The sequence below is a fragment of the Eurosta solidaginis genome, chromosome 1, assembly GCF_040869045.1.
Source record: "Eurosta solidaginis isolate ZX-2024a chromosome 1, ASM4086904v1, whole genome shotgun sequence".
Lineage (NCBI taxonomy): Eukaryota > Metazoa > Arthropoda > Insecta > Diptera > Tephritidae > Eurosta > Eurosta solidaginis.
In genome coordinates this window covers 131,470,992-131,494,942 of record NC_090319.1, presented here as the reverse complement: position 1 = coordinate 131,494,942, position 23,951 = coordinate 131,470,992, and the positions used below count along the sequence as shown (strand labels likewise).

At 37.4% G+C, this 23,951-nt stretch overlaps 1 protein-coding gene across 4 annotated transcripts in view; it reads right to left on the bottom strand.

Moving 5' to 3' along the window:
• The window catches only part of PEK (pancreatic eIF-2alpha kinase), a 93,352-nt gene extending 74,616 nt beyond the window's left edge, over positions 1-18,736 (bottom strand). For 2 of the 4 annotated variants that reach the window (XM_067759834.1, XM_067759837.1), the window contains exon 1: positions 18,234-18,736. In XM_067759834.1, coding sequence (XP_067615935.1) covers positions 18,234-18,394 — 161 coding nt within the window. In that variant the 5' untranslated portion in view covers positions 18,395-18,736. The remainder of the gene's footprint in view (positions 1-18,233) is intronic. The other 2 variants (XM_067759835.1, XM_067759836.1) reach the window with 2 other exon arrangements.
• Between the last annotated feature and the right edge of the window lie 5,215 nt (positions 18,737-23,951).

The window sequence follows — 23,951 nt, the reverse complement described above, 5'->3', positions numbered from 1 at the left end:
AGTATACAGATCCATCATTGAACATCATTTTATCTACTGTCCTACATATATTAGCAAATGATACACAGATAAAAAACTTCAAATACAGCAAAACAAGGCAATGCGATTAATTTTAAAATGTTCGAGTAGAACACCTAGACAATACTTGTTAAAGGCTTTTAAAGCCTTAAGACCCTAAAGATGGGTCAACCCCCAGACAAAATAAATTATAACACCCCCATGCTAAAATGGGTGTAAGGTTCTTATTATTTTTATTTAACTTTGTATTTTAGTTACTTTGAACTTTGTAATTTTAAAATGTTTTATCAATATTTTAATTTTCAATGTTGATTATTCAATTATCAAAAATTTTCATTGTTTGAAGTTGGTAAAATAAAAGAATTAAAAAGGTCAAAATAAAATATACCTAATCCAAAATACGTTTTAAAAAAAAGTATTTTTAATTATAACCTACAACTGGCCAACAACAACAACGCGTGTTTACAACGAAAGTGTAGACGCTTTTTGAAATATTACCAAATAAGCCACCAATTTATAAGTTTCCGTTTTCTGTACACAATTTCTTGTATTTATTAGGAGTCGCACATGTGTGATAAAAGAACATCATATTCACTAAGTGTAAAATATCAAGAATAAACAAAATGAGTATTGCCGATAGATCAACTTTTGAATTAAGTGCATATCAACTCATGTATTAAAGCAAAATTGTGCGGTGTTGAATAAACATTAAACTTTAAACCAGTGCACTTAACTAAATAATCATAAACATTAATACATATATGTATCAGTGAATTGAACTAACGGTTTCAAATATAAAGATGAACAAAATATCACACTTTATATGCAACAGCACTAAGCGCATTTACTTTAACATAAATGAATCAACATTCAGCGATTAATTATACAAGAGCCCAATCAACATTAATAGCACTGACACCATCAACCGCCGTCCCTTTTTTTTGTAAAGGCTTAAACGCATTGTAGCTACAACGTTAAGCTACGTTCATTACAACCAAAAAAAAATCTACAGATCAAAATCATATTTCTTTTATGCGAAAATTATAAAGTTAAAGGCAACGTAACATTTGTGTATGCAGCAACAGTGTAGGAAGTAAACCAATTGATACGAATAACAACAACAAGTAACATCAACTAGGACAACTCGAAAAAATTAAATAACAGCGAATAGTAGCAGAAAAATAACAAACATAAACAAAAACAAGAAGAAACGTAAGTCACAACAATAACAACAATGATAGATATAACAGGCAACAACAAATCAAAATTAGAAAGAAATGGTGAGCTGTATCATATTATTCAAAACTATCCCCCCAGCGGGTTAGGGGGGTCAGAATATACCCGCGGTAGGTATGCCTGTCGTAAGAGGCGACTAAAATACCAGATTCAAGGGGCTGTGTAGCGCAACCCTGCAGGTTGCCAGCGCAACATATAGCTTCTCCAAACCCAATTGTCAACCTCACCTATCCGCGGCGAATCCTGTTTCACTAACAGACGAGGCTCTGGCGACCCTAAGCTCCTTATGGAACTTGGGGTTGGGGAGGGAGGGGATGGCCTGAAGGTTTAATGTGGCCACATAAATCGTTCCCGAGATGGTCGGGCCAGCACCTTAATGGTGCTGTGGTACCGGAGCGTACCGGATCTGTATCCGGCAAAGGACCATCACATCGATAACACTCCCCAAAGCCTTCGGGGAGCAACCTTATCGCTACAACAACAACAACAACAACAACATTCAAAACTATATAAATTTTCATATATTTTAAATATATATATACATAGCTATATTAATCAAAATTTATCTGAAATTAAAATTTAATACATTTTAAATAGTTGCAAACTCTCTCTTCAGGAGATTTAAACAAATATTTTGCATTTAATAACGTTGTTTTAAACCGTATTTTAAAAATAAATTTCTGACAGTCAATTTTAATTATGCTTCGCACGCGATCAAACGATAGAAATATGTCTACACCAACACATCGGGTTAACGATTCGTTTATTGATTTAGAAGGGGCTTTTTCGCAAAATGACCTAATAAATCCATATGCGAATCCTAACAATAACGAAATTTTTTCCACTTCAGTAAAACTTACACAATTTTGGACTAGTTGTCCAGAAGCGTGGTTTATACTTGCTGAAACACAATTTAGTACCAAAAATATAATACAAGAGAATACCAAATACGAACACATTATAACAGCACTTCCACAAGAAGTAATAGTAACAATTTTAGATTTTATCCAAAATCATCCCCTTACTAACAAGTTTAGTGAACTTAAAAAAGTTTTGATAGAAAGACATTCGCTTAGTGAAAATGCAAAGCTAGACAAAATTTTAAGTGATTCAGAAATGGGTGATCGAAAGCTCTCTGAGTTTTATCCGTCATTAATTTTATTAGCCGGTTCAAATTTTAGTGAAAATATTTTAAAGAGAATTTGGTTGAGAAAACTTCCCAAAAATTTAAATGCCATTTTGGCTAGCTCAAGTTGTGACAATATTAATGAGTTAACAAAATTAGCAGATAACATTTTAGAAGTTATGAATAAAAACGAAGTTTTCTCAGTAAATACAAATTCAGATAGAAAAGTTCGAAATTTGGTTGTTGAAAATTTAGTTAAGACCACTTCTTTAATGTGTGAAAGTTTTCAGAAACTTTTTTTGGAGTTAGCAGAAATTAAAACAGAAGTGTATCGGAATAAATCTAGGTCGCGTTCTAATTCTAGGAATAATTTTAGAAATTCTTTTAGGCATCGTTCTAACTCGCGTAATAATCCAAATTGGTTGTGTAGATTTCACTACAAATTTGGAAATAATGCTAGAAGTTGTGAACAACCTTGTTCTTATAACAAAAACAAAGATTCAACAAACTAAATTCTTCCGTTGTTGCAGCGACGAACAACGGAAATTTAGAATTTTCGACGCGTCGCTTATTTATTTTTGATAGAGAAAACAAACACAATTTTTTAATTGATAGTGGAGCAGAAATTTCGGTATTACCCGCGTCTAAATTTCCTCATACGAAACGTTCAGACATAATTCTCACTGCAGCTAATGGCTCAACAATTGCCACTTACGGGAAAAGGCTTTTAAAAGTAAATTTAGGTTTAAGACGTGAATTTCCCTTTACATTTTTGATTGCAACTATAGCCAAGCTAATAAGTGGTGCTGATTTTCTTTTTAAATATGGTCTTCTTATAGACATTAAACATAAAGGTTTAGTAGATCCATTAATCACTCACTCAGTTAATACAGTATCCTACTTTTGTGATATTCCATTACCTAAATTATTTGTGGTTGAGAATAAATTTACAAAATTATTAAGAGTTTCCGTAACTTATTTCAGAGCCAGATTATACTAAACCTGTTAAACACACAACAGTACATCGAATTGCAACAGAAGGTAGTCTTCCATTTTCGAAGCCCAGGCGCTTAGATCCGGTAAAATAAAAACTCGAGAAAACGGAGTTTGATTTCTTAGTTAAAACAGGCATTTGTCGGCCTTCAAATTCTTCAGTAGCATCACCACGTCACCTTGTAACTAAAAAAGAGTTGAATAATTGGCGTCCATGTGGTGATTTTAGAAGATTAAATATTGTAACTGCTCCCGATCGTTATCCCTTACCTCACATTCAGGATTTTAATATGAACCTTCATAATAAAAATATATTTTCAAAATTAGATTTAGTTAGGGCATATCACCAAATTCCAGAAGAAGATATTTATAAAACTGCTATTACAACTCCTTTCGGTATGTTTGAATTCATGAGAACGCCTTTCGGACTTAGAAATTCTGCACAAACCTTTCAAAGATTCATAAATGAGGTAGTAGGTTACTTAGATTTTGTATATGCTTACATTGACGACTTACTTATTGCAAGTAAAGACGAAGACCGACATTTAAAGGATTTACGTATCCTTTTTCAACACCTTACAGAGTACGGTTTAAATATTAAACCAAGTAAATATACTTTTGGTGTAACAAATATAGATTTTTTAGGACATAACATTTCTGGAACAGGCATTCGACCTTCTGATGAAAAGGTATCAGCTATTCGCAATATCGAACGTCCCAAATCAATTAAGAAGGCACAGAAATTTATTGGTATGGTAAATTATTATCATAGATGCATTCCAAAACTAGCAGCATTTACAAACAAAATGTATGATCTAATTAACAAAGTAAGTAAGAAACGTGACAAAACTTTGGTATGGGACGAAAATACGAATGAAGCTTTTGAATGGATTAAAGATAAATTTGCATCTACGATATTGTTAAATCATTTTAACAAAGATGCTAAATTATCTTTAACAGTAGATGCATCTTACACAGCGATTGGGCGCGTTATACAACAAAATTACAATAATAAAATTGAGCCCATTGCATTCTTTTCTAAAAAACTTTCTCCAACTGAAATTAAGTATAGTGCTTTTGATAGGGAATTATTGGCGATTTATTTAAATATAAAACATTTTAGATATATTTTGGGAGGACGACAATTTACAGTTTATACGGACCATAAACCTTTGACTACTGCTTTAAATTCAAAAACAGCACGAAGTCCTAGACAAACGAGACACTTGGAATTTATAGCACAGTTTACTGATGACATACAATACATTAAAGGAGAATCCAATGTTGTAGCAGAGCTTTTGAGGTTAATGCAATATATAATACAGAACTGAATTTTAAAATTTTACAAACTGAACAACAAAAAGATGATGATTTAAATCAACTTGTATCTGATTCTCAATATCTAAATTTAAAACTAATTAGTATTCCCATTTTAAATTTTAATATTTGGTGTGAAATTTCAGGAGAAACTCCTAGGCCATTTGTACCGAGTTATTTGCGAAATACAGTATTTGATATTTTACATGGAATAGCACATCCGGGTACAAGAGCTACACGACGGCTCATAGTTAAAAAATATTATTGGCCTAATATGAATAAGGATATTAATATTTGGTCAAAAGTGTCTTTATTGTCAAAAATCTAAAGTTTATCGTCATACAAAATCCTCTGTTGTCAAAATTTAAATTCCCAAGAATAGATTTGAACACATCCATTTAGATATAGTTGGACCATTACCTATTTCAAAAGGACATCGCTATACTTTAACGATTATTGAAAGATTTACCCGTTGGCCTGAGGCGTATGCATTAAAAGATATTTCAGCAACTTCAATTGCAAATTAGTTTTTTAGAGAATATGTTTCTCGGTTTGGAGTTCAGTTAAAGATAACAACTGATCAAGGTAGCCAATTTACATCGAAATTGTTTTCAGAGTTAACTAAATTACTTGGTAGTCACCAAATTACAACATCCGCATATCACCCTCAAGGAAATGGTTTGGTTAAAAGGTTACATAGGCAATTAAAGACTACTATAATAGCTAGAGAGGACACAAATAACACTGTGCTACATTGATTTTGAACATTAAAGCGACCTAGTGTCCGTTGTAGGTCTTGATGAGTACATCAAGATGCCGTGTTTCAAAATTTGCTAACACCCCGAAATTTTCAAGTTATTGTTAAAAAACTGTTTTTCTTGTACCTCGCGCATTCAAAAATTCGTTACTCCGTCATTTTTCCATCAATTTTTGATTGCTTAACAGTTTTGGAAAGCTGGAGGATAGGGCTTTAAAAATATATATATTTGTCTACACTGTTTATAGCAAATTTTTGAGATTTTTTAAAAGTTATCTAAAATTTTCTCGTTTTTTTTTAATTTTTCATAGTTTGACGGCTTTTTAATGTATCATTTCTGTAATGAATTATTTTTTTTCTTAAAGAGGTTGAGAGAACATTCTATTTCGAGTAAAAAAAGTACTGGTTGATCAAATTCGGTTGAGTTGAAATGACAACAATTTTTGTGAACAAAAAAATTTTGCTCTCATCGTAGAATCGATATCGCGCCATGTCAGGATTGAATGTATGATTTCAGTATATCGTCGCCGTTGTTTTGAGTATTCTCTATGCTCCGTTTAACCTCTTTTTTATGATTTAATTATGAAACCAAGAAAGAAAGAGAAAATTATTTACTTTTATCATCAAATCATGTGTTAGGAAAAATTGATATGACCACGGTTTTGACAACGGTTTTTCTTGTTTGTGGAAATGAGATCCACAGTTATTTAATTGCTCTCCGAAACATTTGCTTCTTTGCCTCTGTAAGATAAATGACAAGACGAAAGTCAGGATACTGTCATTTTGGTAGAATCAAATCAGTCAGTGGTTGTACGTGTTGCTACAAAGTACTTTTTTAAAAATGTGTGATAAGCGTAATAAGTTTTGTTACGTCTGCGGGTTATTCGTTGATACGAAACATCGTATACAATTAAAAACCAATGCAGCTCTCACAGAAGCTTTCACATCTATCTTTAATCGCGTGTATAGTGAAAATGTTTGGTATGAACCAGAGTATGCTTGTGTGAAGTGCTGCAGCGCACTCAAAAAATGGAAAACTGGGAAATGAAACAAACAACCTTTACCATTCTCAACTCCAATGATATGGCATCGTCAACTTTTCCATAAGCCAGAAGATTGCTACTTCTGCAAAACAAATACTGTTGGTCATCACTACAAAACCCGTGGCCGTATACAATATGCTAATGTGTTAACTGTATCTCATCCAATCAAGGGAGAAATATCGACTATTCGTGATGCAATTTCCGAACTGCAAAATTCATTAGAAGCTGATGATGAAGAAAATTCTGACGGCCTAGAAATCAACGACACAAAGTCCATTTTCTGCATTCGCATTTGGATTTCTTCCCTGAAAATCTTGGACAATTCAGTGATGAACAGGGAGAACGGTTCCATCAGGAACTAGAGATCGAAAAACGCTTTGTCGGAAAAAGTCAGATCAGAATGCTGGCAAATTATTGCTGGTCTCTAAAACGCGATACTGACGATGTGGCTTATAAACGTAGAAGATCTAGCAAACATTTTTAACAGCTATCGAAATTCGAAGTTTTTTTTTGTATTAAGTACATAATATAAAACAAAATTTTATGTAAATATATTTGCAACTATTTATTTCTTTATTTTTTCTCTCCAACATAGGAGCGAAATAAAATTACTCGAGAGATGATATATGTAGATAAATAAAAAATATCGAAATTGTAATAATTAAAGTCAATAATTCAAATTTTGTTATAACAAAAAATAATGGGTGGAATAAAAGAAACGATAAGAATGTTCAATACGATGGCAGCGATATACTGAAATCACACATTCAATCCTGACATGGCGCGACATCGATTCTACGATGAGAGCAAAATTTTTTTGTTCACAAAAAGTGTTGTCATTTCAACAATTCTCAACCGAATTTGATCAACCAGTACTTTTTTTACTCGAAATAGAATGTTCTCTCAACCTCTTTAAGAAAAAGAATAATTCATTACAGAAATGATACATTAAAAAGCCGTCAAACTTTGAAAAATTAAAAAAAACGAGAAAATTTTAGATAACTTTTAAAAAATCTCAAAAATTTGCTATTAAAAGTGTAGACAAATATATATGTTTTTAAAGCCCTATCTTTCAGCTTTCTAAAACTTTTAAGCAATCAAAAATTGATGGAAAAATGACGGAGTAACGAATTTTTGAATGCGAGAGGTACAAGAAAAACAGTTTTTCAACAATAACTTGAAAATTTCGGGGTGTTAGAAAATTTTGAAACACGGCATCTTGATCTACTCATCAAGACCTACAACGCACACTAGGTCCCTACAAAAGTTCTTGAGATATTTTTTTTTTGTAGCACTGTGTAATTGGTATGACGAGTTACCTGTCATATTACTTAGTTTGCGATCTATTTACAAAGAAGATATTTCGGCTACACCAGCGGAAATGGTTTTCGGTCAGAATTTATGTTTGCCAGGGGAACTTGTTGTGCCATCGGCTAAAAATTTCTCATCAACATTCATTCTCGTGAACATTTTCGAAATGTTAGATCAAATTTAAGTCACCATAAAGATTCTGATACTGGAATTTACGTTCCAAAAGATCTTCAAACTTGTAAATTTGCATTTGTTCGAGTCATTAATAAACATTCATTACAACAACCATATAAAGGACCTTACAAAATTGTAGAAAAAGACCAAAAATGTTTTAAACTTGAAATAGATAATAATATTGAAACTATTCCTATTGATAGATTAAAACCTGCAATAATTGAAACAATAGACACAAAAAACACCAAGAATTTACATAAAAAGAGAGTTACGTTCAATTTGTTTAATGTTAAATGAAGGGGGAGTAATGTAGGGTTCTTATTATATTTATTTAACTTTGTATTTTAGTTACTTTGGACTTTGTAATTTTAAAATGTTTTATCAATATTTTAATTTTCAATATTGATTATTCAATTATCAAAAAGTTTCATTGTTTGAAGTTGGTAAAGCAAAAGAATTAAAAAGGTCAAAATAAAATATAATCCAAAATCCGTTTAAAAAAAAAGAATTTTTAATTATAACCTACAATGGACAAAACCAAAGCATTGAATCTAGCTACCAGCGGGCCAGTATACCTAATAATGGCAAGAGTAAACAGCGATGAAACCCTAGCAAACACTTCTCCCTTCCTAATAAAAAAAGCGATCGACGCAACATGCGGCAGCGAAATTGATGAGTGCAAAAAATCGTGAAGTGGACAAATTCGGATTAAAACAAAAAACGCTTTGCAAGCAAATAGGCTAGTAACATTAATACAACTCGACAACAACACAAATGTGGAAATTACACAACACAAAACACTCAACCATTCCAAAGGGGTTATCTGCTGCAATGCCCTTATAGGCTTGACAGAGGAACTCATGCTAACAGAATTGAAACCCCAAAATGTTACCGAAATAAAAAAAATATTAAAGAAAGTTAACGACGATCTCGTCGAAACAGGACTACTTATAATAACGCTCGACCAAGGAACAAACATTTTCATAGCCGAAAAAATCCGGCCATACATTCCACTCCCATTAAAATGCAAAAACTGCCTTAGGTTCGGCCACACAGCAAAAATATGCAAAAACGAAAAAATATGTAATAAATGCGCCAGTATTTACCACCTTGAAGAAGAGACGGATGATTGCAACAATGAAGATACATATCACCTAGAGCCTAAAACAAGCAAACCATTTATGGTGAAGTTCATGTGGCAGTAGCTTATCCCACTCGATGCGAGTCTTCCAAACTTCTTGGATCAGTATTTTGGCGAATAACAAGAAATCGGCGAGAAGGCCGAAAGGGTCAAAAACTGACATTACAATGCTCAAAAGTTCGCGTTTTGCTTTTGAAATGCGATGAAACTTGAATGTAAACTCGAATGAATCAGTTGCCGTATTCCAATACATCCCCAGAACCTTTTCGCAGCTACTGTGCCCTTCTAGCGTTACATGTTGAGATATTGATTTAGAGTCCGAGTTAAGTTTGGTTTCAAGTTCTCTAATATTAGAAACAAACGATCGAAGTTGAAACCCGGCTTTAGCGTGGACAAACTTGACCTCTTTGCATATGCGATCTGCATCCTCTATGTTGTGAAAGCTGGATACGAAATCGTCTACCTAGTGGCTATCAATGATTGCTGCAGCTGCGTCTGGGTATTGTAGGCAAAAATCCCCGGCGTTTTTGTTCTTCACGTACTCTGCTATGCACGGTGAGCAAATCGCACCAAAAACCATTGACGTCATAACGTAGTGCTGCACTGGCTGATGGGAATCGCCATTACGCTATAAAAATCTTTGGGCATATTGGTCTGGCTGCTTTATTACCACCTGCGAAAACATGTCGCGCATGTCTGCGCTACAGCTACTGCGCCTTCTCGAAACTTGAATAATATGTCCAGCAACGGCCTGGCTTGTTCCGGGCTGTTGTTGTTGTTGTTGTTGTAGCGATAAGGTTGCTCCCCGAAGGCTTTGGGGAGTGTTATCGATGTGATGGTCCTTCGCCGGATACAAATCCGGTACGCTCCGGTACCATAGCACCATTAAGGTGCTAGCCCGACCATCTCGGGAACGATTTATGTGGCCACATTAAACCTTCAGGCCATTCCCTCCCTCTCTACCCCCAAGTTCCATGAGGAGCTTGGGGTCGCCAGAGCCTCGTCTGTTAGTGAAACAGGATTCGCCGCGGATAGGTGAGGTTGACAATTGGGTTTGGAGAAGCTATATATTGCGCTGGCAACCTAAAAGGTTGCGCTACACAGCCCCTTGAAGCTTGTTCCGGGCCCTTTAGTAGCATACAATTTAGGGATATTCCATCCACCTTCGCAGCTGCATCGAACACGATCCTCATTTTTCCCGGTTTGGGGGGCTCTGAACTGCAGAATGAGGTAATACCAATTAAAACATGTATGCATACCTACTTCGTCCTTGGAAAGTGACCTGGCGTAACCATTTCGTATATATTTGGCTATCTCTTCTCTGTATCTGGTGGCGAACTCTTTATCCAAACGCATTTTCTTCTCAATACCCAAGAGACGACTGTATGCCATAGCGTAGCTGTTTGGTAGTGCTGGCGGAACGCATTTCCACAGCAAACCGCTTTCGAAACGCTTACCAATGCACCGCGTGTTGTCTTCCAGCATATGACGTGCTTGTTCATTATCTTCGGACTCGAGTAGCTTAGTTATTCGTTTTGGACACCAAAATTGTCAGCGGCGAAATATTCAGTGACCATTTCATGTAGCGATGACAAACTGTGCTTTTCACGTATATGCAGCACGACAGGCATTGTAGTTGGTGCTCGGGTTGAACCGTATGCTATCCACCCCAGTTTCGTGTTAATGGCTACTGGGCTTCGGCTGTTGGCTTGCACGGTTGTAGATGGCACACTTAAATATGTATTGTCTAGGCCCAAAAGTAACGATGGTTTAGCTTGATGGTAGTCTTCTAATGGCAAAAATTTTAAATGGTTATACTCCGCTTTGCTAAAGGATTGCGCTGACAAATCGAGATTCCGAATAGTACGTATATTTTGGAGGCTGTACGTCGCAGGTGCACCTATACCCCGTATATTGAAGCTCACTTTCGAAGACTCTTCAGTCGTATACTTTTGACCATACCATTGTAACGTTAATGGATGCTTACGGCCCTTGAGGCCCAATTTCGTGGCTACGCTGTCTTCTAGTAAGGATATGGCTGATCCTTCGTCTATCATGGCATAGGTGTCTACTTTACCAATCGGCCCAAACAACGACACTGGTACATATTTGAAAAATTGGCTATTTTTGTACATGGCTTCTGTACAATTAAGTAGCGGCTGAGGTGCACCACTGTTTTGAACTGTTGGCGGGGTAGAGCTTGATATCGGAGCTTCACCTTTTGTGATGATATCGGCGGCATGCGTTCACACCACAAGGCTTTTTGGAACGGCAATTAGATGTGTTATGTCCCTTACGCAAGCACGAGAAACAAAGTTGTAAGGTTTTCACCTTTTCCCAACGATCACGTGCACTCATTGACTGATGAAAGTTTTGACAATCGCTAATTCTCGTGTGCCCCATCACACACGTAACACTTTACACTGGCTGTATGCTCTTGTTGACGCTCGCTGCCAACTAACATTAAGCGCCGCGAGGACTGTGGATGCGGTGATGGCTGTTGACTTCTCCTAGCAATGGTTGATTGTGGCATTAGGCAAACCACTCGGGCAAGATCACTCAGCCATTGCGAAAACTCTTTTGCTGTCGGATATGGCTTTATATTCACCGCATGTCTGGTCCACTCGTATTGCTTGCTAGGTGGCAGCCTGGTAACAAGTTGCTCTAAGAGCGTGGTGTTATTCAGGTGGTGTTCACATTTAGCTGAGGTTAGAAACGCTACGAGATTGCGGGTCTTTGTTGAAAACGACAGAATTTGCTCAACCTTATTTTCGGCAATGTTCGGAAACTATTGAATTTGGTGAGCTGGCTTCTTACTAGGAGGTCTGGACGACCATAACTCAAGTTCGGCAATGGCATTTGGCCCATCCTCTGGATATATCAACATCGAAGCTACCGTTTCTTTTGCTCGGCCAACTAAACACTTGTGTAGCAGCATCAATTCTGACGTGATGTTATTTCGAAGGCGCTCTATGTCACGCTGACTCTCCTCTGTGGCTGCTCTTAACTGGGTTACAGCGTCCGTTAATGCCTTAACACTGGCAACAACCGCGGAAAATTGTGCAATTGGCACACCATCCATGCTCTCAGCATCTGCATCCACCTGGTCACCTTGCGATCTTAAGTTGTAACCACTGCCACCCACTGTCGCCATAATCAGCAAATAGTACCAAAAATCAAATTTCAGCTAATTTCCGCAAAAAGTAAATTCTCTTCACTCTCGGCCATATAGCGTGATCAAGTCTATGGCATAAACTTTTTCATGTAACTGTTCAACTTACTTACGGCTTTTTGCAGCAACTCCAACTTCTATGCTTTTGTTTTACAGCTAGCCGACATTGATAATTTGGAGGACAGCAAATTTGGAAAGAATTTTGTATAGGCATACGAGCTATTGAAGTTAGGAGCTTTTGTATAACATTAAGACAAGATTTATTTGAATATTAAACAATTACACTTCATGAAAGTCACATTTAACTATTATGCCCTTATTATGTATGTCACCGTGAATGTTTGCGTCGCATTCACTCACATTCACTCAGAATTCGTATTTTGTAACTTCTTACGTATTCGCGTTCGTTCTCTTACGTAGTCACTACGTATTCACTGCGTATTCACTGAGACTGTCAAGCCCAATACGTAGCCAGTATAGCCACTTATTACTTTTGTTATTTCGGAAAAGTTTGCAGTGCAATTTTTTCGGAATAACATCATTTTAACTACCTGGCAATATTGCAGGGAAACACCTGACAAAAATAAATAAAGAAAACAGTGTAAACAAATAATTAAATCGCTTGTTTGTTAAATTGATTGCTTGCTAATATTTTTATGTGCAGTGATTGTAAATAATAATAAGCAGATCGATTTATTTGTGAACATGGAAAAATAAATTTTTATAAAAAAACACACATATTACTGATTTTGTGAAAAGTGATATGCCTGAGTGTTCCACTTTAGTCTCCTCCAACCAGGCAGGCGAGTAGCCGAGCTTTCTCCCTGGTGTACCCATTGTTTTATTCTTCTGGGTTTAGGTTACGTTCCTGAATTGCATCGATGCCTGTTGACCACATAGATAATTGGCGATCCACTTTTTGAGACTAGGAGGAAGAGGAGAGCCTTCCGAGTCTTGCAGTAACGTGCCGGGGTTGACTGTATCCAAAGTTCGTAAAAGCCTAGTTGAGGGGTCGACTGCTAATACGCTACCAAAAATATCGAGAGAGGTGTCAAACGACGCGTATTGATCTCGAGAACAATAATCCGATGGCGGAAAAGAAAAATTTTATCTCTGTCCGGAGATATTTGCATTTGAAGTTGGCGATTTCCATGTGGTTGTTGTTGTGTTCGTACCCCCAAAAAAAATTGTGCATCACCGTGGCGGTAGCCACGGTTATACCACACACCCGGACTTGGCATGGCGTAGCCCAGGGTTATTTTTTATAATCGCGGCCGAAGGCCGCCAACGCAGACAGGTGTTCTGCGCAAAAATACTATGGATCCGACACCCGGTTTCGGAGGTACCCGCGGGTCTTTTTTCGGGTTTTCGTTAATATCTTTTGAACGCGTTAAAATTTTTATTTTCCGCCTTCGGATTATTAATACTGATGTCAAGACGCGTAGTTTGACACCTCTCTCGATATTTTTGGTAGCGTATTAGCAGTCGACCTCGCAACTAGACTATTAACATACTTTTGAGCAGAACACCTCTCATCAAAATTAAAAAATTACCCAGGGTGGGTCGAACACCGGTTTGGACATCAAAACTAAATCCGCGCAAAACACTTTTACACACGGTTTTTTTGTGGGTAAAAACCATCAAAATTTAACCACATGAAAATTTCCAAATTTCTTTCGCTCTAAGGAAATACAATTAAATTTCCGCTTTCCGATTATTGATCCTGGGTTCATTGCGCGTCTTTGAACAGCTCTCCCGATATTTTTGGACGAGTTTCAAGTCGTATTCCGGTCACTGCCCATATTTATGGACGGGTATTAGTAGTCAGCCGCTGTTCTAGACCTTTACCTTGCATGCACGCTTCATATAAGTATACAAACTTATAAATTTACTTACATTTTTCCGGTTTTTAAGCCACTCATTTCTTTTTATATTGTGTTTTTCATTGAATTTTGAATAATATTTTAACTTTAATAATTACTCCGGCTTTCAGTTATTGTTTTCCCACACTTATTTTAATTTGACATACACAACAGCTAGCAGGGTTGCAATTCAACCTGTAACTGCTATTAGTTTGAACATACCTCATCTGTGCCAAAGGATACTACAATTTTTTACTTTTTACAGCGAAACTTATGTTGCTTTTTCATGTTTTTGAACATAACGAGCAAATATTCACCCAAGTGAATACCTCAAACGCGACCCAAAAGCAAGTGAATATTTTGACAGCAAAAATGAGTGTCCGTGACACTTTGCGTCGCTATATAACACGAAAAAACGTAAGACAATCACCTACAGTCACGGAGAGTCACCGAAGTGAATGAATGCTCTTATATGATACGAATTTGGTTTCACTTGGATGAAAGTGACTCTTCGCATCGCTTTGCGTTATACATAATAACGCCATTAAACTGAAATATTAAAATGACATGGTTTTTTATTTCCAAATGTTATGCACAGTTGCATGTAGTTGTGCAGATTGTTATGCAGTGCAGTGCAGTTTCCAAATTGTATTTCCTGGTCGGCTGCTGTTCTTGACGATGAATATTTTGCCTCTGATTCGTTGTTATAATGCAAAAAGGAATCGTACCCAAAATGTATATCAAAAGTATGTATGTATTTGTGCTATGTGCGAGCCGGCAAACTTGTCTTTCGTTTTGGTATAAAATGACATTGCAGAAATGCAGGAATGCAGCGGTGTGAAACTCATAACATAGAGGTACAGGGTGCCTCTACACACACCTTTTCCCTTGTCTAAAAAGATGTACAGCAAATTATCTGAATGGTCGGCAAGCGTTAGTTTATTTATTATTATGGCTGTTTAGGCCAAAAACTTAAACTGCTAAATACAATTCATTATTACAATCACTTAGTTCTATTGAATATGCTGTCGGAGTGCCAAGTTATTACTACTTTTTATGCAATTCGGAAGTTCATTGAGATATTTCAGATATTTGTAAAATATATTTTCCTTGTCCACTTCTGTTTTGAAAAGAGGTAATCTAAAATTATTGTTTTCTCTCATTACGTATGAATGTGTATCATTTACATATATAAGCTTTTCGCTGAGGTGTTGTATTTTGGCAACTGCATAATCAATACCATCATTAAATTTTAATTTGTTATCAATCTAAACCCCTAAGTACTAGAAAGTTTTACCTTCTAAAATTATTGTTTTCTCTCATTACGTATGAATGTGTATCATTTACATATATAAGCTTTTCGCTGAGGTATGTTGTATTTTGGCAACTGCATAATCAATATCATCATTAAATTTTAATTTGTTATCAATCTAAACCCCTAAGTACTACAAAGTTTTACCTTCGTTAATGTTTGAGTTCATTATTTTTAGCTCGATATTATAAGATTCTTTATTCATTGCTCTGCATATGACCATAAAATGGGTTTTATTAACATTAAGTTTTGGTAATTCTTTACTTTAGCTCACAACTGCTAAAACTCGTCCAAAAATATCGGGAGAGGTGTCAAAAGATGCGCTTTGGACCCAGGATCACGAATCCGAAAGCGGAAATTGAAAATTTTGGTAAAAGTCTAGTTGAGGTTGTTCTTGTTGTTGTTGTAGCGAAAAGGTTGCTCCCCGAAGGCTTTGGGGAGTGTTATCGATGTGATGGTCCTTTGCCGGATACAGATCCGGTACGCTCCGGTTCCACAGCACCATTAAGGTGCTAGCCCGACCATCTCGGGAACGATTTATGTGGCCACATTAAACTTTCAGGCCATCCCCCCTCCCCACCCTCAAGTTCCATGAGGAGTTTGGGGTCGCCAGAGCCTCGTCTGTTAGTGAAACAGGATTCGCCGCGGATAGGTGAGGTTGACAATTAGGTTTGGAGAAGCTATATATTGCGCTGGCTACCTGAAGGGTTGCGCTACACATCCCTTGAATCTGGTATTTTAGTCGCCTCTTACGACAGGCATACCTACCACGGGTATATTCTTACCCCCTTACCCGCTGGGGGGACTTGTGTCTAGTTGAGGTCGACTGCTAATACGCGACAAAAAATATCGAGAGAGGTGTCAAAAGATGCGTATTAATCTCGAGAACAATAATCCGAAGGCGGAATATAAAAACTTTATCTCTGTCCGGAGAAATTTGCAGTTGAAGTTGGCGATTTTCATGTGGTTGTTGTAATTTGGTGTACCCACAAAAAAAATTGTGAACAAGTGTTTTGTGCGGATATAGTGTTGGCCTCCAAACCGGTGTTGGACACACCCAGGGTAATTTTTTATAAGTGCGGCCAAAAGCCGCCAACGCAGAAAGGTGTTCTGCGCAAAAATACTATGGATACCACCCCCGGTTTCGGAGGTACCCGCGGGTCTTTTTTCGGTTTTTCGTTAATATCTTTTGAACGAGTTATAATTTTTATTTTTTGCCTTCGGATTATTAATACTGATGTCAAGACGCGTCGTTTGATACCTCTCTCGATATTTTTGGTAACGTATTAGCAGTCGACCCCTCAACTAGACTTAACGAAATTTGGACGAATGGTGGACTCACCCAGGGTAATTTTTTATAAGCGCGGCCGAAGGCCACCAATGCAGAAAGGTGTTGTGCGAAGAAATACTGTGGGTCCCACCCCGGTTTCGGAGCGCTCCGGGACCATTTTTCGGTTTTTTGGAAATATATTTTCACAGAAATAAAATTTTTAATTTCCGCTTTCTGATTCGTGGTCCTGGTATCAAGACGCGTCTTTTGACATCTCTCCCGATATTATTAGCGGTTGTGAGCTAAAGTAAAGAATTACCTTATTTTTGGACATGTATTAAAAGCGTCGGTAGTAGTGCAGTTTAGGGGCCCCACCCTAAAGTTGGGCCAAGATTTTCGAGTTAGGTATTAAAAGACGCGTATTAATCTCTAGAACAATAATCCGAAGGCGGAAAAGAAAAATTGGGTAATAGTCTAGTTGAGGGGTCGACTGCTAATACGCTACCAAAAATATCGAGAGAGGTGTCAAACGAAGCGTCTTGACATCAGTATTAATAATCCGAAGGCGGAAAATAAAAATTTCAACGCGCTCAAAAGATATTAACGAAAAACCGAAAAAAGACCCACGGGTACCTCCGAAACCGGGGGGCGGATCCATAGTATTTTTGCGCAGAACACCTTTCTGCGTTGGCGGCCTTCGGCCGCGCTTATAAAAAATAACCCTGGGCTACCCCATGCCAAGTCCGGGTGTGTGGTATAACCGTGGCTACCGCCACGGTGATGCACAATTTTTTTGTGGGTACTAACACAACAACAACCACATGGAAATCGCCAACTTCAACTGCAAATATCTCCGGACAGAGAAAACATTTTTCTTTTCCGCCTTCGGATTGTTGTTCTCGAGATTAATACGCGTCTTTTGATACCTCACTCGAAAATCTTGGCCCAAATTTCGGTGGGTACCATAACTTCCGCTTTCGGATTCTTGATCTAGACGTGAATACGCGTCTTTTGATACCTCACTCGAAAATTTTGGGCCAAATTTGGGTGGGTACCGTAAACCGCACTATTGCCAAAAATTTTATCTCTGTCCGGAGATATTTGCAGTGAAGTTGGCGATTTTCATGTGGTTGTTGTTGTGTTTGTACCCACCAAAAAAATTGTGCATCACCGTGGCGGTAGCCACGGTTATACCACAACCCGGACTTGGCATGGCGTAGCCCAGGGTTATTTTTTATAAGTGCGGCCGACGGCCGCCAACTCAGAAAGGTGTTCTGCGCAAAAATACTATGGATCCGACCTCCGGTTTCGGAGGTACCCGAGGGTCTTTTTTCGGTTTTTCGTTAATATCTTTTGAACGAGTTAATATTTTTATTTTCCGCCTTCGGATTATTAATACTGATGACAATACGAGTCGTTTGACACCTCTCTCGATATTTTTGGTAGCGTATTAGCAGTCGACCCCTCAACTAGACTATTACCGTCAGCAGAATACACTTACCTGTGTCGACTTGCGCGATCAGCGTTAAAGTCACAATATGGGATGCCGGCTGCAGGTTCATCTAAATGCAAATAAGGGGTTTCAGCAACTGGTGTATGGTCGGCTCCAGCTTTTTCCAATATATTGATTATAACAGCAGCAATAGCTATAGAGATAAACATATTAATGGAAAATAATGTCTTCAGACAATTCCTTATTTTGCCTTGTCGTTGTTAAAGCACATGTCGTTATGCCACATTGAATATTAAAATTTTATTGGGATGGCCACCAAATTTTCAGTATTAAATACTATTTAAACAAATCGATGAGAATTCAAATGGAAATGTTTATTACAAATTAAAAGTTTGTTTACAGAGCATTGTGATGCAAACAAAACAGCATTATCAGCAATCAGAAAACAAAATTGTACCCCTGTCGTGAGATATTTATAAAATCTTTTAAATTTTGATGCGATTGTTATACTATGTTGTTTATCCCAAAAGTAATTTGACTCTTAAAGTATATATATACCATACTAAGGGAGGGATGAAAAATACTAGGAAATTAGTGTTGGGAACTATCGAATGAAAGCTATCGTGTTATTCGATAGTTTACTCATTTTCATTCATTCGATAGTCATTTGAAATTCGTTCATTATAATATGTCTACACGGTACACGATGGGAATATTTTGAATAAGGTACCACGATTTTCCAACTTTTTTTAAGGGGTGGGGGGTCCTGAAAATAACCAAAATATCACCCGAACTCTAGAAACTATTAGTTTATTAAAAAAAGCTTTTAAATTCCGAAATTTGGTAATATTACAACTTAAGTATTGCACCTGACATTCGCGCCAGACTACTCGAGAGTGGTACCCAAAGACGCGTATTTTCGTCAAGATTCAGACTCCAAAAGCAGAAATTGTATTTTTTCACTCGCTTAAAAGTTATTCTCGAAAAACCGGTCGGTACTATTGTCGCTTTTTTGGTTGATGCAATTAAACAAACGAAAACACATAGTGCAAGTTTACATGTATGATATCTGTTAGACGGAAACAATTCCTTTCTCTTTCTAACACTGACTTCGGTCAGTGTCAAACTATTGTGGAACCTGCGTGGAACATGCGTTTGACACTGAACGAAGTGTCAAAATTACCAGGGTTGCTGTCGTGGAAAGCAACGAAGGGAAACAATAAAGGAGCGGAATATCAAATATGGGTTGCTGTAATGGTAAATTTTTTTGAACGAATTTAGTATGAATATGTAGTACACCTATATGGGTTGTTATGGTCCACTTGGGAGAGTCAACCTTGGAACGTACCAGTTGGCTAGTGATAGGGCAAAAGGTAGGATTCACCCTCACTCATGTCTGCCTGGGGTGGTTAAACCAAGATTTTGTTAGTTTCGTGCGGGTGGCATCATCAAAACTTTCCATGACATTGACGAATTTGCAATAGCACCGGGCTCATTGTGTAGGTGGCTCATCTCATCAGCTGATTTTATTCGTTTCATTGTACTGACCTAGAAATTGCCAAAACGAGATGGCAAACGCAAAATTCGACCGAAGCATTAGCAACTATGCGCTGGCGTGGTGGTAAAATTTTACCTAATTGAGGGCACAACGTTCCCACAACACACAAAAGTTGCAAAGTTTTACGCTTTCTCTACGTTCCATTCACCTAACCTCAACACAAAGGTTTGACAGCCGGAACGGGACATGTATAATGCTGTAGGAATGAGCTAACCATAACAATGAACCAATCGATAATCGCCGCCACTGTTAGATAACTGCGTTTTTCCATCCCTGGATAGAATGGAGAAAATTTTCGACTGTACTATGGCGTGTGCGGCCATTTTGGTAGAGAAGTTTTTTGCTTGCAAGCGCGAGGGTCGAAATAAGTGGTTGACGGTGGAAAAAATCGTGTACGAAAAAGAACGTTGAGAATTGGCTGGAGAAGAATTGTGAAATTTTTGCTTGATTGCTGTTGCTGAAATTGCAACTAAATTTCTCGTCTAATGTGTTAAAGGCAATATTGGAAAAAAAGTTGCGAAAAGTTTTGTACGGGTGATAACTGGGGGTTACATAACAACTCAAATTGTGAAAAGCGTTGTGTATACGAAAATCATTGAGGAAATTTTAATAACACATTTCTACGCCTCCAGTCCTGGTGTATGCGCGTGTGTTCAAAGGAGCCCTAGTTAGCAGCAGCAGCAGGCAAAATTATAAACTGAGGAATATTTCAAGTTTTAGCTGTAGATCAGCAGCAAATTGAGCCATAAAATTTGAGAAAAGCTAAATTTTAATTGTGTTCCGTTTAAATACCTGCTATTCGGAGTTAAATGTTAAGACACAGTCCCACCGGATAAAACGATTTAACGTTTTTACAAGCCACGCAAAAGTGTGGCAGCCTTTTCCCAGTATAACAATTAAACGCAATTCGCATTTCAATAGACATTTCTATCTACGTGAATATGGGCAAATATAATCGAGCATGGTGGAATCACATAATTGAGCTCGCACTTTTGCATAGCGAACAAAATTGAGAAATACCATAAAGCACGTTCTTGTATGTATGTATGAGCGCCACCACCAATGCCGCACGCCCGCCCCGCGCGATATCCTCAGCAACCGTGCCGGACCACCAAATGCGCAACAATTAATACCATAAACGGCGCCAACGTAATCGCGCCAATAACCACCATCAATAGCGCGAGCACCTCGAGCGCAACCACCACTGTCAGTGCCAACCAACTGCGCCAACCACCATCGCCAGTGGCCACAGCAACCACTTCGACCGCTCAACCACAACCGCAACCTGCATCGGCAGAGCCTACCAAACGAACTGCAACCACCAGGCTTACCACTACCACTAGCTACAACAACAACACCAGCAGGGCCGGGTTAGATTTTATATAAGGTGCCACGATTTTCAAATTTTGTTGATTTGTAGGGGTAGAGGGGGTCCTAAAAGTAACAAAATTATCATCCGCATCGGTACTATTGTCGCTTTTTTCTTTGTTGCAATTAAACAAACGAAAACAAATGAAGGCGGTGAATAGTGTTGCCAGCTCCGCAACAATATCTTTTTATCTTGGTAGAACATTATAAGGTGGTGGCACGTCGACATAAATGCAAACAAACATACACTATCAATGTATTTCGTTTTTGTAAAACACTTCTAATAATTTGTAGTCTAATATTTGGGGTGCTGCGCAGAAGGGTGTACTACGCAGAAAGACATCACCGTGGCGGTAGCCACGGTTATACCACACACCCGGACTTGGCATGGCGTAGCCCAGAGTTATTTTTTATAAGCGCGGCCGAAGGCTTCTTATGCAGAAAGGTGTTCTACGCAGAATTACCGTTGGAATCAGCATAAAAATCTCTATAAAGTCCGATTTTTTTGCAAATGTATGTATTCTGCACTTGTTCCAAATAACTACATTAATTTCAAATTATTCAGAGAATTACAAAACAAAATACATTGATAGTGTAAGTTTGTTTGCATTTATGTCGACGTGCCACCACCTTATAATGTTCTACCAAGATAAAAAGATATTGTTGCGGAGCTGGCAACGCTATTCACCACCTTCATTTCTTTTCGTTTGTTTAATTGTAACAACGAAAAAAGCGACAATAGTACCGACGTGTTTTCCGCGAATAACTTTTAAACGACATAAAAAATATAGTTTCTTCTTTCGGATTCTGAATCTTGACCCAAGTACGCGTCTTCTGATATCGCTATCGACATGTGCGACCCGAATTTTAAGTGCAGGACTTAAGTTGAAATTTTGCCAAATTTGGAAATTAAAAAGCTTATATTTCATAAACTAAGAGTTTCCTAGAGTTGCGGATGATAAGTTTATGATCTTTAGGACCCCTGCCACCCCTCAAAAAAAAAGTTGAAAAATCGTGGCACCTTATTCAAAATATTCCTCGCAGGGCCGCCGAGTATAGGCCTGCTGCAACACCACCAGCTTTAGTAACAACAACCAGCAGGGCCACCGAGTATAGGCCTGCTGCAACACCACCAGCTTTAGTAACAACAACCAGCAGGGCCACCGAGTATAGGCCTGCTGCAACACCATCCACAATAACAACGAGTTTGAACCAACGGGTGAGTTCGTTCCGTACTACGGACAACTTAATAATAATAGTACTACCTTGTAAACTCTTAGTTTAATATAAGTAGTTTTTTGTAATCAGGAAATTTGAATTATCTTAATCTCAGCATAAGCGGGTTGCATCAACATTTGATGTATTTGAGATTCTGTTGTTTTTACTCTTATTGAACAACTGTAACCTCGGTAATCAGATGTATTAGTAGCTCACTAAAATTTCTTTTTGTCTTTTTGAACGCGTGCTACTTCATACGCAACTAACTGATTATGTACGGGCCTTGCTTTTCTTAACCCGTATATTTTAAATAACAATACACGAAATATTAGATTCATATACAGTTCAATGCCTACCGCAGACCGCAACCCAGCCAACCAACAAACGATTTTTGCATCCAGCTTATGTGATGCAAGAGGACTATCCACTTCCGAGACTGAGCTGTAGAGTTCGTGTTCAAGGTATTTAGAAATTCCAAACCCTAGCATAATCTCCGTTTCGTTCAGTTTTTTTTGTGCTGTAAAGTGGTTATCCCCTACCAGAATTTAACGCGTAACGACAAATTAGTACATATTTCAAGAAAAGTTTGTTAAAGTCGAGCAGAATCACGTAAGCTGGGTGTGACGGTTTATTGTTGTCGTGCTTAGGCTGCGAGTTCTTTATAAGAAAGCTGACTCTATATGAATCTCTTCCATTTTTTCTCTAATAGTAAAATTATGCATAATGTACTGAAAATACATATTAAGAACGATTTAAATTGTATCCGAATTGACAGTTTGACTATACATATATACATGTAATTACGTATGTATGTATGCAGCTACATGCGTAGTGAAAGCCTAAGAGGGATGAAAATTTTAGTTATCCGAATTTTATGCTGCATTCATGCCAACCTAGCTATCGGTTCAAATATTAAATAAATGAAGGACAAAATAAGAAACATTTAGATAAGCTACATAATATATATATACACAATTGTATGAACGATACGTGTATGCATATCGCAGCTATAATCTGTAGCCCGTTTCTGTAACCTTGCGTTATAATAACGAACGATTTGCTATCGCAAGGCAAGTATCGCTTTCGATATGAAAAGTGTTTCTGTAACGCACTCAATTCACCTTGCGATATAATAGTGGTGAGTTTTTATCTTATCGATGGAACAATCGAAATGGAACATAGGATCTGTCACCAATAGCGAAAAAGATATAATAACAAACACAAATTCTTTTTAATCGCAAGAGAAGAAGTACAAGATTCATTATCAGACCAATTCTAAAAGAAAATTCCGTGCGAGTTTTTTCCCTTCTCCCATTCCTTGTATTCTAAATAAAAATTCCTTGTGAGTTTTTTCACTTCTCCCTTTCCTCCTATTCTGAACAATGCGGAACCCGGTTATGGGAGAAAAGTAGGTATTATGAATGTGAAGGAGAGGGAGATTTCTCTGCCATTTCATGAGATTTTTCACTAGTTAAATTAAAGGGAATGCATCAAAATAGTTAAAGGAAATTGGTTATTTTAAGAAAGAACACTTATTTGTACAAATTTGTGCAACAATATGTATTTACATTCTACCACAAAATTCTCAGTGTTAATAGGACAACAACAACAACCACAATATA